The sequence below is a fragment of the Aythya ferina genome (assembly GCF_964211825.1).
Source record: "Aythya ferina genome assembly, chromosome: 1".
NCBI classification, from domain to species: domain Eukaryota; kingdom Metazoa; phylum Chordata; class Aves; order Anseriformes; family Anatidae; genus Aythya; species Aythya ferina.
In genome coordinates, this window is record NC_140296.1 from 115,115,387 (window position 1) to 115,134,074 (window position 18,688).

The 18,688-nt window shown below is 39.6% G+C and overlaps 1 protein-coding gene across 4 annotated transcripts in view; it reads left to right on the top strand.

The window, feature by feature from the left end:
* SH2D1B (SH2 domain containing 1B) overlaps nucleotides 1-18,652 on the top strand; it is a 28,097-nt gene extending 9,445 nt beyond the window's left edge. For all 4 annotated transcript variants that reach the window (XM_084518364.1, XM_084518363.1, XM_084518361.1 and 1 more), the window contains 4 exons: nucleotides 6,764-6,988; nucleotides 12,369-12,432; nucleotides 15,018-15,186; nucleotides 15,758-18,652. In XM_084518364.1, coding sequence (XP_084374490.1) covers nucleotides 6,855-6,988; nucleotides 12,369-12,432; nucleotides 15,018-15,186; nucleotides 15,758-15,795 — 405 coding nt within the window. In that variant the 5' untranslated portion in view covers nucleotides 6,764-6,854 and the 3' untranslated portion in view covers nucleotides 15,796-18,652. The remainder of the gene's footprint in view (nucleotides 1-6,763; nucleotides 6,989-12,368; nucleotides 12,433-15,017; nucleotides 15,187-15,757) is intronic.
* The last annotated feature ends 36 nt before the right edge of the window (nucleotides 18,653-18,688 follow it).

The window sequence follows — 18,688 nt, forward strand, 5'->3', positions numbered from 1 at the left end:
TTTGGAGATTCATAGCTAACTGCCTTGAGATGTGAACTTGTCTTGTAAGCTTTTGGGATACAGACCATCGTTTTGTCCTGTGCATGCACTGCACTGTATGCAGTGAGAGCTTGCTTCTTAGATCACCTCTTTGTAGTGCCGCCCAGTAATGGAATAGGAAGATGTGAAGCATGTTTGGTAGCTGAGAAATAACAAAAGAACTCTGGCATGAAAATAGTTCAGAAAATTTAGGAAAAACCCTCTGGAATTTGCACGTCGTCACCTAGTTTGTTTTTCTTTGAACAATGTTTTGCCAAATTACTATGAGGAAAAGTGTTGTTTTCAAGTTTATGCAAAGATGAGAAAATAGCATGAGGACGAGCCACTCTTCCAACGTGGCAAGCTATGGTCATCAGGTGTGCAGTGAACTGGACAGGAGGGTGGAAACATGTTTGCTAGGAGAATGTAAGAGAGAAGGGAGGAGGATTTTTTTGTTTGGTTGGTTGAGGAAAAAAAAAAGTCACTGTTGATATTACTCTAGATGTGAAGGGCAGATGACCACTCTAGTCAGATTCTCATTGTTAAAGACAAAAGCTACAAAAGAGTTTTATACAGTGAAGTTATATTGGATGTAGTCTGCAGCAGAAGTATAGAGATGTGATTAAACCTAAGTGGGTTTTGTTATCTCTCACAGCTTTATTTACACATTTCTTAAGGGGAAAGCAGTAATGTGGGGACATTGTGATAAGAACTAAGTTCTTATTGCATTTCATGAATTGTTTTATGCAAGGTTTGGAACCAATTATGCCTAAGGAGCTGATTTTTCTAGGTGTTTAACAATTAACGTGAATAAGGACTGGCAAGCTGGAGGCACAAGCTTTTGTGAAAATGAATCTGGAGATGCTGGTCTTGAAGGCTCCATAACCATAGTAGTGTACATTTTATGAAAATCTGTACCATTTAGAATGGATTAAACAAGCTTAAAGAGAATCCTTTTCTTTGTGGAAATGGTGATTCCATTTCAAATAATTTCACTAAATTATAAGAGAAATTTTGTTGGAATCTAATACTTGGAGTGTGTTTCAGGTAAGGCTGAATTGTTTCTCTGCATCTGTTCAGCAACTGAAATGCTCTGGTGCAAGTAGCATTCTATAGCCCACAAAAACCCTCTGGCTGGCTGAAGTCTTTCAGAAGGCATCATGGTCTCTTGGAGAGATTACTTCATGCCACCATCTTCCTCAATTTAAAAATATTGAAGACGCTTATGTAATGAAAAACCTCATCTCTCATTTTTTTTCTGACATTTTCTGCATGAAATATGTTAGCTGAAATACAAAAATCAGAAATAGTGCAGCTTCAGGGAATAATTGAATATGGGTTTCTGACAACCCTGATGACAGGGTTGCCACTGAAAAGGAATAATTTTTTTGTGTTCTATCATGCTACTGAATTATAAGCAAACCCCCTGCTTACACATGTGTGTTTTATAGATGTACAATGTTTTTAATTATTGAGCTCTATGACTGTTTAATTCTAATTTAGCACAGAGAAGTTTGAAATTTACTTGTATTTTAAAAAAATGTATTTTGAAAAATAGTCAATCTGCTAAAAGGATTATAAATCAGGCTTTTCCTCCTAGGTTTACATTTGATTAGAATGCTAATGGAAAAAAAACTCTGGAGCCTTAGGGAAATATTCTAACATTTCACAATTAAATGTAACAGCAAACCATAAGTAATAGACACATGAGAGAAATTTTCTTCCTGAATTTACACCATAACTACTTCTTTCAATCTGAAGGAAATCTTGATATCAACATCACAAAAAGCTTTTTGCTGTGGTGCAATACATAGTGTGATTTTTACATCAGTCTCCAATTTTGCAACAGTTGTGAAGTTTGCAAAATTAAATGTAATTTGTTACTATAGAATATTAAGTACTTGTAAAACCCTTTATTGGTTCAGTTGTAAAGTTAAGCCCGAATAACACAACTGTCTGCCACCACAGCCCAAGAACATGTCAAATTTTCAGGAGACTTAGCTAGAAGTCATCTTTCTTTCTGTTTTCATATGTTGTGCTTTTTGCTACCTGGTCAAATTATAAATGATCCTTCAGCTTCCTGTCTCATTCACAACTTTAGCAGTTTTCAAGCACACTGACTTTGCCTTTAGCATCTTTTGACCACAGCTTTCAATTTAACTCGGACCTGTGCCCTACGATTATTTACTGAAAACAACTCTTCATGTCAAGCAACCTAGTTTTCCCTTAGCTTTCCTTCTCTTACCAGAGCCATTATTAAGAGCTTTGCTGTGTTAAAGCTGCAGCCTGTATATTTGGGGCAGAACCCAAATGTGCATGCTAATATGAGGTGTTACTATGAAAAGTAAGTTTTAGGTTTTACGTGAACAGAAGGAAAAGCTGAAAATGGATGAAGGAAGCAATACGGCAGAAAGAAAACTGAAGTTAAAGGCAACTAGGGCTTGGCACTGCTGCAAAAAAACGTTGCAGGTCTTGTTTCAGTACCAGCTGTTCTGTGCGAGGAATAGTACCTACCTCTCTTGCTCCTCTAGTCAAAAGACTTTGTTCAGCCAGAGGCATCAAATTTTATAGAAGTAGTGACCAAAGTGGTGTCAGAGAAAAACACAACTATTGCAGGGTTAGAAAACCTCTGGGGAAAGACTGAAGGAAGTGGTTGCATCTATTTGAGAATATAGAATAACAATTATTCTGACATATGAGGTATTTATGGAGTGATTTTCCATGTAAGGTTGAGAGTAAGCAGTCTCTCTCTTTGGAAAAAGATTTATTTTTTTTTTTCTCTAACATTTAAAAGGCCAGCTAATCACCGTAGAATGTTATGCTAGGAACTTTCCATCTTTCAGTGGACAACGGAAAAAAAAAATGCAACACAGTCCTATTTTGGAGTAGAGCAAAATGATCTTAAGAGCAGATTCATACCAGCCACAGCCTGGTTTATTGTTACTAAAATGTGAATCATAATGCCCAGAGATTCATTTCAGCATGACTGCCTCCATCATGCAAGCCCCATAGCAGGCTTGGAGGAATGCAGCTGGTGCATGGTGCCTTTCTTGCACCTTTCCCTGCCCTCTGAGCCAGGCAAGTTTGTGCAATGGATTCCTCAGCAGATTGTGCTGGGGCATCATTTCCATTACTTTCCCAGGCTTCTTGTCATGCATTACCCAGCACTGAGCAGTTCTCAAACTTTTCAACTGAAACAAAAAGCCACTGTTGCCACAAACTGTCCTTAGCATGAGCTAGCACGGCTTCAAGCTCCACCACCACTGTGATCACAGGTAGTTCAAGAACTAGCTGCAGCTGAGAAACAGGAACAACTTTATCTACTATAGCTTACAGCAGCTCCCCTGTACTGATCAGAAGCCCAGGCTCAATTCTGGATGCACAAAAATTATTATGAATCCTGAATTATTACTATCCTGAATTCACCAAGAAAAACTCTGCTCCTCACTGTCACGTAGGCAACACCCCTTTCAGATTTCAGGTGAGACTTTCTCAGACATCACACCAGCTAAGAATTTCTGTCAGTGAACAATTGTGAAGAAGCCCAAATATTGTGCTCTCTGTGAACTTCCCTGGCCCATAACATGAAATACTTTCAGGTTTCATTGCAGTCAAGACCATCAGCTCATATTTTTGACCACTCCTCAATCTAAGCAGAGAGAGCAGTCTGGATATGCAGGCTTGTGTAAGCCAAAAATACTCGCTAAATTTGTTAAGCCAGAAATACTTGTTAGGAAACATTTGGTCTAAATTTATTGGCAAATTTGGCCCATGGAAGTATATCATTATGTGACCCAAAGCTACACGGTGGAAGTTCAATGAGGTAGAGGCTTGTGGCACAGCTCTGAGGTGGCTAATAAGGGCACCTCCCACCACCTTCCAAGTATTTATACAGTGTCTGTCAACAGTTATACCCAACTGTGACCTGAAAGTCCTGTTTTGTCTTTGCCAGTGCTTTGCATTTTCACCATGGACTAGCCCACCAGTGCGAGAGCAAAGTGTATGTACACATACGTATGCGTGCAAGAGACAGCAATGGGTTTGTGTCCGGTCCGTGAATCGTGTTTGTGGTTTAGTGATAGACCAGATAGTATTTACAGCCTCTCTCTTCTCTTATCCTCCCAGACTTTCTTCTATGGTATTTTTCTGGTTTTTGCTTTTAAATCAAATTCCTATTTTCAACTCCACATGAATACTACAGCTGGGTAAGGTAGAAGGATCGCATCAATCTGTGGGTAACCCTCTTCTATTGAACACTGTCAAGGAGCTGCAGAAACATATTGTCTTGATGTATTCTTTAAATTCTGAGCTCTACCAAACTTGCAACATGCACGTTGAACCACAGGAAGATTGTGTGTTTGAAGTTTTCATTTCACATTTCAGTGAGAACTTCTGTCTAGGATTATTACTTCATTATTTGAATTTAAAAAATAAAAAAATATATATATAAAAAAATAAAAATAAATAAATAAAATGGGAAACCCTAAAAGGAAAGAGGTTTTCCAAACAATGATCTGACTAGAGGGCAGTTCCAATCTTGCTGCATCAAGTACGTCATTGGCCCCATCCCCAACTGAAAGAAATAAATTGGAAATGGGACTGTGCTCACAAACACGTGAAGGGTGTTACACACCTGGCCAGTGGTACAACAAATTTGTTCACTTCCTTACACAAACTTACTGTGATGGCTGAAAATTTTAATTTTTTTTTAAGCTTAAAAAAGCTGGCTAGACAGCTGCACGTAACTGAAATACATGGTCTCATGTTCTCACCCAGATCTGTAACTGATGGGAAACAGACATCTTTTTCTTCTGAAAAGCAAAACAGAAGCGTTTCTAAAAAGAAGTGGAGCCAACACTTGTTTTGATAAGGGGAGATTGCTGCCTTTCTTGGAATGGGGAAGCCTGTGAGCCCATTGCACTTTCTCTTGAAAAGAAGCTGTTGGTTTCACCTTAATTTTTCTGTGTCCAGATCAGAAGTAATTCTTTAAAAAGCAGGTAGAGGAGTTGGCTTCCTTAGACACAACAGGAACAGTTCATCAACATCTGATGCCACTTGAGTTGAATACCAAGCTCAAAGTCTGCCATTTTCACCCGTGTAAGTACCATTGCTCTGATACTACCTGAGTTCAGTAACTGCCCAGACCTTGAAACAAGGAATGAGGATACATATGTTAAAGAACACAGCTAATTGTTACTGTCTTTACTTATATTCAGTTATTTATTATCAAATCTGTTAAAGTTTGGTGTTACTCCAGCCCCTTTTACATACTTAAGGCCTTCTTCCAGTTCTGACTCTTCATTTCAGAAAAGGAAAAAAAAAAAAAAAAAAAAAAAAAAAAAAAAAACATTAATTTTCTGATAATCCTTAGATGTTATACTAGTTTCTAGCTAATGAAGTCTTTACGGGGAAAAAATAAATAAATAAATAAAATGTGAAGAACAGTCATTACACTCCTGAAAGAGAAATTTGCTGTTGTTGAATATTAGTTTTCCTATCACTGCAGAGGAAAAAGAAAGTGCCTCAATCCGGGCAGCGATAAGCAGCTGCTCTTGTTCCTGTTCAGAGCTGGCCTTCTGGGCGAGTTATCCACACCATGCTGCCTCATGGAAATTTCACATTTATGAGATGACTTCAGAGTTGTCCTCAGGTGACAGAGCTGGGTGGTGAACATGCAAATGGTGAGCTTTAAAATTGAGAAGGCCTTTGCCACTGCCAGCAGAGTCATAGATCTGGACTCTGTTTTGACCTCGACAGCAGGCTGTGTTGCAGCAGACCCAGATCCTCCTCCCCAGCTTGGAGGACTCTGTCTCCCCTGCTTTTTCTGTTCCATCACTCTCCCCTGGAAACCCAGCCTCACTCTATCTGCACGATTAGTGCTTGTTTTCTTTTCAGTCTCACCTTCTGAATCTATCTTCCCTCACATCATTAGGTCCCCCCTCAACTTCCTTTCTTTCAGAAACACGGTCCAGCGTAGTTCCTACCTCCTGCTTCTGCAGGTCTGGGTCGTCCCCCCAACCCCAAGTCCTTGCCTTCCAGCAGGGAAACTATGAAATGCCTGGGAGAGCATCTGCCATGGAGCTGGGCAGCATTTCCTCAGTCAGGGAGCAGCAGTTCTACACGTGGCTGTATCCTGTCCTGGTGGATCTGACAGCAGCTTCCTGGGGTGCCTAAAGACACTGTCTGACCCCCATCTCCTTCCTGACATGTTTTCCAAATCATGTCATAGGCACAGTGGAACTTCTTGATAAAGGTGTTATACCTTTCAAAGTTATTACACTTTAAAATTAAGAAGGGGCAGGGCCTGTTTTGAAAAATCTAATATCTCAAATATTGCTGATCATCTTTCAATTAAACTTGAAAATTTGATTAAACCATAAAAATAACAACAACCAACAATTGTGTTATAAGGTGAGTCTGGAAAGGCTTTGAGCAACTTTAAAGGTAAAAGTTGACTTTATAACTATGCTAAGGTGTCTTATCTATTGTACTGTAGTTAGCTATTGTATTGCTTAGAGCATGATACACGACTCAAATGTCAACTCTGTGTCATGACAGAACAATCTAATCTTCTGATGTGGGCTGTGTGACCAGTGTAGACAAACTGTTTCCCATTTCCTGCCTGCTGTCACAAGCATTAGGTTGGTAACTAATGCTCAACTGCATTACCGACAGACTGGTGGCAGCAACACAGATGAACTCATCTATGTACTTCAAACTTCCAGTTTCAATTGTTTCTCAACAGCTGCATTTGGAGTAAGTCTTCTTTTAATGCCAGTCTTCTGACTGGTCCTGGAATTGGACTGAAGGACAAGGAAGCCTGTTCCTGTTTGTCCATGGAGTTCCCATTTTTTCATGGAAAGATAACAAGGAAAGCCTGTGAAGAACTGCTGTGCAAGAATGGAAAGAATGGCAGCTATTTAATACGAGAAAGTGAAAGCGTGGAAGGAGCCTTGTGTCTGTGTGTTTTGTAAGTATTTTGATACTAAATTTCTTAAGAGTTTTCAAGTAGATTCAAAACCAAGGGTTCATATTCTCTAACGTTACTGGTTCTTTCCCTAATGTTAACAAATTCAAAGGATTGGTGTAGATGTACTCAAGTATTGCTGGTTGACTTGAGCTTCCTTTGTAGTGAGTGGTGAGAGGGTGGCATTAGCAAAAGACAATTAATACAACACAGGAGTGATTAATTGTTCTCTGCTGATGCTGGTCTCTCTCTACAGACAATAGAGGAAGCCCAGAGGAAATATCTCAGCCTGCCAAAACATGGTGAGAAGAAAGTCATTCAAAGTTACTGCCTCTGTAATGATGAGTAAATAGCATTTTAGCACTATCGAGACTCTGAAAAGTCTCATAGTATGATATAAAGCATGTCCTTCCTCACATGCTTTCTGACTATTTGGTGAAACCTTAGCCTTGTGTTTCTTACACAGTATCTGATGTAACAATACAAGCTGAGACTGAAAGCTGTAATGTCTTGTTCAAATTCATATAGCAAACCCATGAACAAGACAAACATAGAAAATTACTACCACTAGTCCCTAACTCACCACAATTAAAATCTTATGATTTTCTTTTCCTGTAGGGAATGGTACTTTTATTTTCCGTTCATGAAGCCCGTTTTACATTTTTTCATATATAATTGATTTGTTCCTAATGCGCTCAAAATTTATAAGTTAGTAACTCTGAGTCTTTTCTGTTTGAACCTAAAAGAATTTACGCTCTCTTTGGGGATATATTTGAGTGTTATGTGGGGAAAAAAAATCAACACAATTAATTAATTCAGAAATATCAGGACTTTTTTTTTTTTTTTTTAATAAATAAAATCTTGTTGCTTTTGAAACAAATCAAAGAAGGGAGAAAAAGGTGGGGGAAATGGAGTATTGCGTTGTTGGGTAAAAGAACGAAGGATCGGGAAATGACAGAGAAGTGGAGTAAGAAGTGAAATGGCAAGTGAGGAGCAGAGTACTTGGGGAGGGAACTGCAGGAACCTGCCTGCAGTGTGATGTGGAAGGAAACAATGGGAGCAGAGGGAGCATACAAAGGAAAGGATATGTATACCCTGTCAGAAGAGACAAATGGAGGTCCTAGCACAGTTGAGGAATGACGATATTAGTCCCTGACTTGGGAGGATGGCTTTGGAGATGGCTTTTTTGGGAGATGGCTTTTTATGCAGTAGAGGTAGATCAGAAAGCGGTGATATACTTGTGTGTGTAATGAGTCTAAACTACTGAAATAAGAGTGCACATCTACTGAGTACATCATGGGCAGATGCAAGCTGACATGAAGGTTATGTGCAGTGCTGCACTAGCACAGTTGTGTTCCTTCCCTTTTTTCTCGTTATTTTCCTCTTTTTTTTTTTGGAGGGGGGTGGGTGGGGGGGAAGAAGGGGGTTCTTTTTTTATTTTGCTAACAGCAAAGCAGATCCACTTTGTGATAGTCTGCAGATGTGAATTTGTCTATCTACAGTGTTCTGGGCAAGCATATACAAAAGCATGTGGCTTCCAGCTAGCCTCTGGATTTTTAATGCCGAAAGAAGGCAGCGTATTTGTGTATTAACAAAAATAATAGTTAAACTGCAGGAGTGGCAGCAATGGTATAACAGATACTGGGCTCGTAGAGATGAAAGGATTGTCTACAGGTATCAAATCAGAAGGGTGGTAGAGGATTGACTTAGAAACTGAGAGACTGTCAGTGACTGACTAGGGAGACAAACTGTTCGAGGCGAATGCATTTGTTCTGAAATTCGAGGCATCAACACTAAAACTTTCAGTGCTGTTTCAAGACAACCTTTGGGTTAGAATTACATCGTAAAGCACTGCTTAGCACCTAACAGGGTTGATGAACAAACTGATGCTCACCTGTGTCAAAAATAAATAAATAAATAATTTGGTTGTTCTCAACTTAGCTGCTCAATGGGCATAGATAGCAATTCACGTGCTACACAGAACAACCAAAACTTTTGGTCCTCCCCACTGACTGAGGGGAGATGACATGCCCACAGAGGACCTGAGAGTTGGAATGGTGGCAGCAGCTGAAAAACATCTCATCTCTAATCAGGCACAACACACAGCTCTTCCTCCATGGTATACTGCTGTTCTCATCCTAAGCTTTCACAGGTCCCTTAGTCCAGACCTATTGCACCGGCTGCTGTTTTCATGGTTCAACATGTCAGCCTACCAAAACAAACTCTTCTCATCCTGTTCTTCTGCCTCTGGATCTTCCTTGGGCCCACACCAGCCATTTGTTAATTTGAAATATAATATGCAGCTGTTGAAATGCATTTAGTACTTGATTTGGAATAAGAAGTTTTCATTGTAATGGCAATTTCATGTTTATTTTGCCATAACTACCACAGCCAAAGTAAAATACAGGCACTAACCTTCCAATGTTTGACAGGTAAAGAATGAGTTTCAGAAAAATCAGATTAGGTTATTATTCTTCACATTTATGCCTTACTTTTACTTGCAAATTATGTTTAAAGAATGAATGCTAACATTATAAAAAAAACTCATAAGCCAGATAGATACCCATCAATTTCCACAGGTGTCTCAAGAAGGGGGAAAAAAATAATAAAAAAAAAAAGATGTAGCCCTGGGATGCAATGCTTTGAATCAAAGTAAATCTATTCTAACTGGAAGTTTTCTACTGGTCCCAGTCCATAGTAACTTCTTCAGTTACTGTGTAACTAATCCATAGTAACTTCTTCTGAGTAACCAGCCATTTACATGCAAGTCCCCTGAACTAGGTTTTTGCCCTAAGATTCTCCGTTTCAGGACAGCTTAATTGATTTAGCTATAACTGAAATACTTCCATTGAACATACATGCCAATTAAGAGAACTTGTCTTCAGATATTGTTTTTTGTTGTTGCTGCTCTGTTGTGGTTTACATCTCTCTGCAACTTTACTGCCTTTTTTGATCATGATCTGCAGTTCATCTTCTGAACAGCTGCCATTGCTGTATTTGATAAAGCTTTTGTTTCGGTTGATAAAAGATACCCAAAGCCATCAGTACCCTGAGTGTTCAAACCATGTTTTGTTTTTTTTTTTTTTTTTTTTTTTTTTATTAAAAAGTAAGCAAAACCACGGGAAATCTAAAAATCTAAAGGACAAATAATTTTCTAGAAGTAGAACTTGTGCAGACGTTTTCTGCGTGTTGGTGACTGGAGGCCATTTCCTACTAACATTTCTCCAAGAATTCAACATTCGACTTGTGATACAACTGCAAAGTGAAGTTTAGGGAGGTATCGCATGGGGAGAAGAGGATAGACGAGAGCATGGGAAGCCTACGGTATCAAACTATTCTCATGTAAAGGCACGTGTCAGGTTTAGTTCATGAGTTCTTTGAAACCCTTAGTTGGGCCAAACATATTTCAAAATTTAAAACCTTCTCTCACTTTTTGAACTCTGGACTCCCCATTGTCTTGCTTTTCTAACTTAGTCTCGGTCAGTCTTACTGTACAACCTCTTGTGTCTCTAATATCACCTGCTATTGGCAGATATTTCCAGTCTCGATGGCTGTTAAAAATGGGGTTTCCCTTCCTTCCTCCATTGTGTCTGCTTTCAACATTGTGGGTCAGAGACTCAGCTCGGTGTTGAGACACAAATATCATGTGTGCTCTTTTTTATGTGCTCCCTGTTAAATATCCAGTATTGTACACATCTGGTCAAATCAAACACATTCGAAGTTGAAGTAGCCTGGTACACGATCACATCTGGTATACATGGAAGTATGAACAGCTCAAGGGGTCACTGTGGGGAAATTGAGAGTATGAATTTATGCTGCTACACTTACTTGAGGGCTCTCACAAGGAAAGCAGTTCACATGAAACGTATTCTACAACTTCACACTTCTGTGTCTGCCATGGAGACTTCTATATCCGCTTTCTTCAGAGAAATACCAGTAGACCTTGTGTGAAAGGTGAACTGCAAGTTTTCTACAGAATCATTCTTTACCCTTACTTTGATTAATGTGGTTTTCCTTCTCTTTGTTCTCTCCCATCCTCCCCAACTTCCATCAGTTCAATAGGATACATTTCCCAAGACAGCCTTCTAGTGTTGTTTTAGGCCAATGTGTGTGTTTTCCATATAACATTGCAGTCTTGTGTCATAACCTGCTAATTCTCTCAGCTGTGTTTTATGGTGCTGATCAGCCTTTTGAAAGGTGATGGTTTCTCCTGTGGTGTTGCTAATTAGTTTGAAGGTAGCCTGTTTTCCCCTGGTGTATGACTTCAGGGAAAGAAAGGCACCTCACTTTTCTCTGTAGCTATTTGTGTCTTCACTGTAGCTCCGTTTTTGAAGCAGGGGTACATGTTACCACCGTCTTTCTGGGGTGAAAAGGATGTCTGACTCTAAGACCGACATCGTTGCAGTCTGAGAGTCAGCAAGGCCACAGCTCCCCCTTCTCCTCACTGCTAATAGAGATACTGCAATTACTAATGATGCATGTGTCTGCTCTTTGCTTCCATTTTATTCCCATGTTGACATTTGCACAAAATGGTTTCTAGTGCAGTGAAGCAATTCTGCTGATGGTGCGTACTGAATCAGGCATCCTACAGAAGTAATGATTTATTTTAAATGCATGGCACCTCAGCATGGAGTTCTAGGCTCTATTTTGTGTCTTACTGCCCAAGAACAAGTAGAAGTGACATCCAGCTCTGTCTGGGCGTGTAAACCTTAAGCGTTTTCATTGCTTTGACTTACCAGATCCATTCTAACGGAGCTGTATTAGTACAAAACACAGCACAGAAAATGGACCTAAGAAGCTGAAGGAGAGCTCAGGCAGCTAGCTGATGTGGAGGTCTATGAGCTAACTGGCCGTGCTTGGTCAAAGTCTATCCTAGGGAAAGTGCAATGAGTGCAGATTGGACACAGCACTCTTAGGTACGTTTACCATACCTGGCCTAACTCCACAGGGCAAAAAAAGAGAGCGATACATTTGTTCCAAAAATCAAACAGCTCTGTATTGTCATGTACAGACGGTTGAATCTGAAATGACAAGGTGGGAGAAAGTAATATTTGGGTTTCTGAGGCATACGAAAACAACATGCATGATTAATTTTCTCTAATAGATGAATAAACAGGACTTAGAGAATCTGAAGTATTTTGAGGGCTGTCATATATGAATGAAATGGAAAAGTGAGTGCATATATATGTAATCGATGGTATTTAGCATCAAATATTCCTTTAGGTGTGTCTCTTTGTGTTTAGTCTTTCAAAGCATTGCAGTTTACTTTAAAAACAAACCAACAAAACCAAAACCTTAGTGTCAAGTTCAGCTGTGGCAGTCTAAGCAATTTGCCGTAGTTTGACAGTTGATGAAAAGCATAATGTATACATGTTTTTCACAGCTTTGAAGAACTCATCTACACTTACCGCATCTTCAGGGAAAAGCAGGGGTATTATAAAATACAGGTAAGTAACCCTCATTTCATCAGTACAGACTGCACTAAAGACAATTTTCCTGAAAAAAAATAAATAATTAAAATGCATGGGACCCAGGAGTTGGACTCGATGATCCTGTGGGTCCCTTCCAACTCAGATATTCTATGATTCTATGAATATATTTCCAAGTTTCTTTTCTATTCTATTCAATTATTGACTTTTTAATGTTATACTTATTACATATGAGCTTACAAGTAGTTATCTTCACAGAAATCCCTAGTAACCCAAGTGAATCTGTTTTTTGTTGACCAGCTACTGCCTGATTTGACTAGTTCTTTTTCATAGTACTGAGGAAAAATCTCATTTTCATTACTTACTCCTGTTCCTAATTAGCTTTTTCTGTTTGAAAGCTCTGCCATGGTACCCAGAATCTTGTAGGGTTTTGAATAACGGAATGATCTTTTTGATCTTAAAATACCTGCCCATTAGTGTGAAACCACCACCCGACCTATAATTCTGTGTGATTCTGGAGATAAGATGATTCTGGGATTCTGTGAATCAGAACCCTACACTAAGGAAGATTCAATTTATAGGCAAGTAGAGAGGACACTTAAAAAGATGGCTCAACCCTTTGCTTGTAATAGGATAGACAACAGGACTGACAGCATTTAGGTAGCATTTAAGTGGAATGAAGCAACAAAACTCACTTTGTGAAGGACACACCAAGCTGCTGTATGCTGGTCACTCTTGCTTATTAGTGATTTGGGCTGAGTATGAAAAATACAGTTTCCCATGCGGAATTGAATGGTTTGTTTTTTCAAACCCAATTTTCCTTACAGGGTTTTGTCATGAATATGAAGTAAGACTTCTGTTCTACTTTTTAAGTCAGACTGTTTTGTATTACTAAAATAATATATTGAAATAATATGTTGATGGTGATTGGGAAGGCCAGGTCCAGCCGTTGCCTTTCTGGAGTGTAGGAGGTTGACCCTGACCAACAGCTAAGCATCCCCCAGCAGCACAAGTTGGTGGTAGGGAAGAGAAAAGCAGAAGTAAGAAAACTTTGATGAAGACAATTTATTAGGTGAAGTGAAGTCAAGTGTGCAAGCAAGGCAACGAAGGAATTTAGTCAATACTTCCCATCAGCAGCCAGATGGTTAGCTGCTTCCTGGAAAGCAGGGTCTCAGCAAACATAATGATTATTTGGGAAGACAAATCCTGTAACCACAAGCACCCCCGCTTTCCTTAAGCTTTTAATGCTGAGCATAATGTCAGCATAATGTCAGGATACCCCTCTGGTCAATTCAGGTGAGCTCTTCTTGCTGTGTCCCCCCCCAGCTTCTTGTACACCCCCAGCCTATTTGATGTGGGAGCAGAGTAGTAAAACGAGACAGCATCAATGCTCTGCAAGCACTGCTCTTAGCAACAGACAAAACTCTAATGTGTTATCAACACACAAAATCACAACACAGCACCATACAGGCTGCTATGAAGAAAGATAACTCCATCCCAACCAAAACCAGTACACAGAGGCGGAGGCATCAAGTCCATAGTGAACTGAAGAAAAGATAGAGGATGGAGAGAGAAAAAAAAAAAAAAAAAGGTATCTCTGCCAGATAGTGATGAAGTGAATCCAAAGCCCCATTCTCTTTCAATGACTAGTAGAGGGAGTGGGATCCTCACTTTGATAGAGATAATTAACATGCTTACTCCCTGACATTACTATCCTTGAACTGCCAGTGTTGCAGAAGTCTCTGTACAGATTACTTGGGGGTTGTGCTGTGGAAGCAATTCAGTCCATGCGTTTAAAGGCAGTTGTGAGAACCCTGTTCTCCTACATATGGAGTGTCATCCATGTTAGGCCTCAGGAGTCTCTGATGCTGGTTGTAAACTTGGATAAATCTGAGACAAATAATAAACTCCTGCCTAAAAGCAAAAGCTGGTGACTGAAACATTCATACGGATCCCCAGACATGTTAGTTACCTTTGCACGTCTTGGAGGGCAGATTCAGGGAGTGAAACATTTGACTGGAAAGACAGCAACTGGATCTGTTCTTTTGTAATGTAAGAAAACAACATCTGTTTCATGAAAAAAGTGAAAATCAGTAGCACATGCACTGTTGTTGACTGAAATCCCTTTGAATGTTTTGTTTAAACAGCTAAATATGAACGTGAAACTATGTGAATTTTGTTCGCAGTAGCTGGCTGGTCTTTTACCTCCGGTCAGGGATTCCAGCAGGGAGGAACTGAGAGAGATGTAGCCAGGCATGCAGACTTGTGAAGGGTTTGTTTAGAAGCAGTCACTATTGGACTGAAGGAGGTAAAATTTCTTTGTACTAGGATGGGAAGCCTGTGATCTGAACCCAGACAGACAGCACTGAACAGCTTCCCCTAGGCTGAAGTGCACTCAAGCAGGGATGGTGAGGGAGGTTGTGCTGCTCAGTACCATCACCACACCACCACACAGGTACCTCTGTGATATAACAATATTCTGTCACCAAACAGCTTTACAAAACAGTCCCTTGGTGAACGATAAGCTAGGCACAGCTCCTCTTGCTTAAGGTACCTGGTGTGAAATAGGCTTGCTAACTAACTTTATTTTCCTTTCCTTGCAGACTTCTGAAGGTATTCCAGAAAAGGTATTCAGAACATTAAAGGATTTAATATACAACTATGAGAAACCAAATCAAGGACTAGTAACAAATCTTCGCTACCCAGTCAAGAAAACAAAGCCCCTACAAAGAAGCCGGAGGCTCAAGTTAGGAAAGGATGATATTTATGATGGTGAGAAATTTAGTTCAGTCTCTGTCTTTTTATTAAGATAACTGCATTGACAGGTCTGATGTTGGAGACATTGGAGGGGAAAAAAAAGCCATCTAATTTGTGGCTTCTTGTGAAAGGTGTTAAAACACAACTTATATTTAGTTAGCACGTTGAAAATAAGAAATACATAGCCTTGTGCCCAGGATCACAGCCTTGGTACCAGAGAGTTCCAATCAGATCAATACCTGTGCTATTGACCTGATTTACTGATTTATTGGCTATCAGTTATTCACTGCACTTGACTTTCTCAGGAAGAGGAGGTCTTCTGGATACTACTGTTTAATAACAGAGCTTGCTGATTCAGAAAAGGCATTTCATGGATTTAGGGACTGGATGACCCAGTCCATAAGACACTAAGCTCAAAAAGTTGGCCCTGCAATAGCAGACAAAATACTCGGAAATCAAACTGAATTAATAATATCTGTCTATCAACATGGCAACATGCCATCCTGCTTAGAGGGGAATTTCAAAAGAGCAATTAGCAACCACAAATTTTGTTTGTTTTTTAACATTTTTATTGACTTCTTTACAGAAATTGATGAAAGTGACTATGTTGATGTCTTACCCTGAATGATCTGTGATCTGATGATTTGGAAAGCCACCTTTCTAGGCAGCACCACAGCAAAACAGGACAGCTGGGGAGAGCTAGTGTTTGGACATTCACAGCAGTGGATCTATACCTATGGAATTAGTGCCCTTTGGAGACTGTCAGAGCAACTGTATTCTGCCTCAGTAGATCCAGTATAAAATACTGTATATTTTTGTGCATTATTAAGAGAATTATTTTTTTGACACATGCACACCTATATATATATATATGAGGAGAAAGGGGGTTATGTGTGTTTGTACATTTTGTGTTTTTTTGTTTGTGGTTTGTTTTTTTTTTTTTTTTTTTTTTTTAGCAAACTCTCCAAGGTATCAACTGCTGAAATTAATCATCTGTTAGAAAGCCAGCAATGTGAAGACAATAAATGAATGTGCTTGAAGCCCTAGTTTATGGCAAAAATTATATATGTTGATAAAAATGATATATGCTAAAAATACTATTTGTATCATATGATGCTTAAAAACTGTTCTTTTGTTTGTGATTCATGTTACCTCATTGTTGGATATGTGGGTAGTAGTTCAGCAGGGTGAAGGAATACCAGTATTATTCTGCAGTTTGGAAAAATCTAAATTAAACCAAGAAGACTGTTGTAAATTCATGCCATACACAATTAATCAGTAACATGGAAATGATTTGAAATATTTTTCATATTAATGAGTGGTTCTGGTTTATAATTAGAGGAGTGCAAGTTCAACATCTGTGCAGTTATGCACATATTCTGTGTTGTTTTTTTTCCAATAGGTACTGCATACATGAGAATGCTTACATTTCATTTACCGCTGCCATTACTGTTATGTGTATGGGTTTTGTTATTTTTTTAATGTAAGAACTTGCTTTATTTTTTAACCCCTCATTTTAAATATTTAATGTATGTGTTTGTTCTGAAGGCGGCCTGTAACAACCAGATAAAGTCACAGCTGGAGTGTATGTTCTGATTCTTCCTCTTGCTAGCACCACCTCCCCCTCAGTCAGTAATCTTGCGGAAGATGTTTATATTTTCTGTATGTTTAAGATCTTTCACAAATGATTTATGCATTTGTTTTAGTAGACTTGTTTCTTATTATACATCTTTTCCACCGTTTGTTGGAAGACTTTTAGATCTTTCAGTGCTTTGGACTTCATTGTGACCTTACTAATGTTTTTTTGATGCCAGGATAAAGGGGTTACTTGTTGCATGAAGGAAACAAAAACTAAGAAGATAAACTAATTCTCATGTGAAAAGTGCTAATATGTGTCCCCAAAAAGGAACTGAAAATAAAGCAGTTGTTCATTTAAAAAAAAAAAAAAAAAAGTACTACGGGGGTGTGGGGAAATCCTTCCCTCTCTCGAAGCACATACACTGGTGTGTCTTCCCTACTTGGAGAATTCAACAACTTGCCCAGTACTTGGTTATCACGTGTCAGACTTATATATGGAGTGGTAATTCGTGTCGAGAAAATGGTTGGTATTAATAAAGAAGGGGGAGATCTGGGAATGTGGCCATGGGGGTCGGCAAGGCCCGTGACTGATGATAACATCAGACTCTTAACGATGAGGCCATCAGGAACGTAAAGGGAACAAAGAAGGGTGATTCAGGAGACTCCATGCAGTCTCCGGTTTCTTGTTCTCCAGCTGGTCTCTTGTTCTCCAGCCATTAAGGCATGGATGTTTCTGGGTGTTTGCTGTTGTTGTTACATTCAACGTTGTTTGACCAGTGAAAAGTTGTTTTGAAAAGAACTGCTGCGGAGAGAAGGGTATAAGAGGGGAGCCTGTCCTCAAGAAAGAAGAAGAAAAAAAAAAAAAAAAAAAGGAAGGCAACACGATGTGATGAAGTTATGATCAATAAAGAAGCAGGAAAAAGGAGTGAAGAGGAACAGGCTAGCAGAACGGAGACCAAGACGGGAACAGGCACACTGATCGCCTCATGAAGATAGGTTCGGCCAAACTCAGCAAACTGCTCAGAGAAGCTCGTACAGAAAGTCGCTGGAAATGGGCACACTGGAGCTGGAGAGAAGCGGACCCGTGCACACAACTGCCCCTCGCTGGTAAGCAGTTGCGCATTATGGGGAATCATACGTCCTTAGGAACAAAGACTGTCCTGGTAACCTTACAGCTTTTTCTCCTTAATAACAATTGGACGGTTTATGGGCCTGAAATATGGGACCAAACTGAGGTCAAGGTGTGGGACTCTGCAACTAAAAACGACAAGGTTGCAGTGGGATTGCTCAGCACCTGGCAAGCAGTCTCTGAGGCCTTAAAGAGCCATGTGGAGCCACAATCACAAACGTGTGGCTTGCCAGACAGTGAGGGAGCTGCGGGCTCGTTTACTGATCCGACTGCTATGCCATCGCCGTGGGCCCCTCTGCTGCCACAGCCATCAAAGGCTTTTGCTGTTAGGCCCCCTGCTGACCTGAACGTGCCTTTTGACCCAGGCCTCATTGGCCTTGAAAAGAAGATGGATATGTTTTCTTCCACCCAGGAAGAACAGGATACATAAGGCCTGAAGACCGAGTTGCTTGACAACTTAAAGCGAGACATTGTTCAAAAGGAATGGAAAATGGAGACTGTTAAGTCATGGAACTTGGAGGATTGTTTGTTTTCTGATTGTATATATGTATAGGCGTACTCGCGTTTAGTAAGTCATGGAACTTAAAGGATTGTGTTACCTTTTCTGATTGTATAGGCATACTTGGGTTTAGTATGTAAAAGCCATGTTCTGTGTATCTAGAATGATGTTCATGTGCACGTGGTGATGGAGCGTAGACTCCCCCCACACCCAGCGCTGTTTACTTGTCTTTTATACCTTTTATAAATATTCTTTTATAAATATTACTAAATTCACATTGAATTGTTACTTCATTTATAACAAGACTGAGC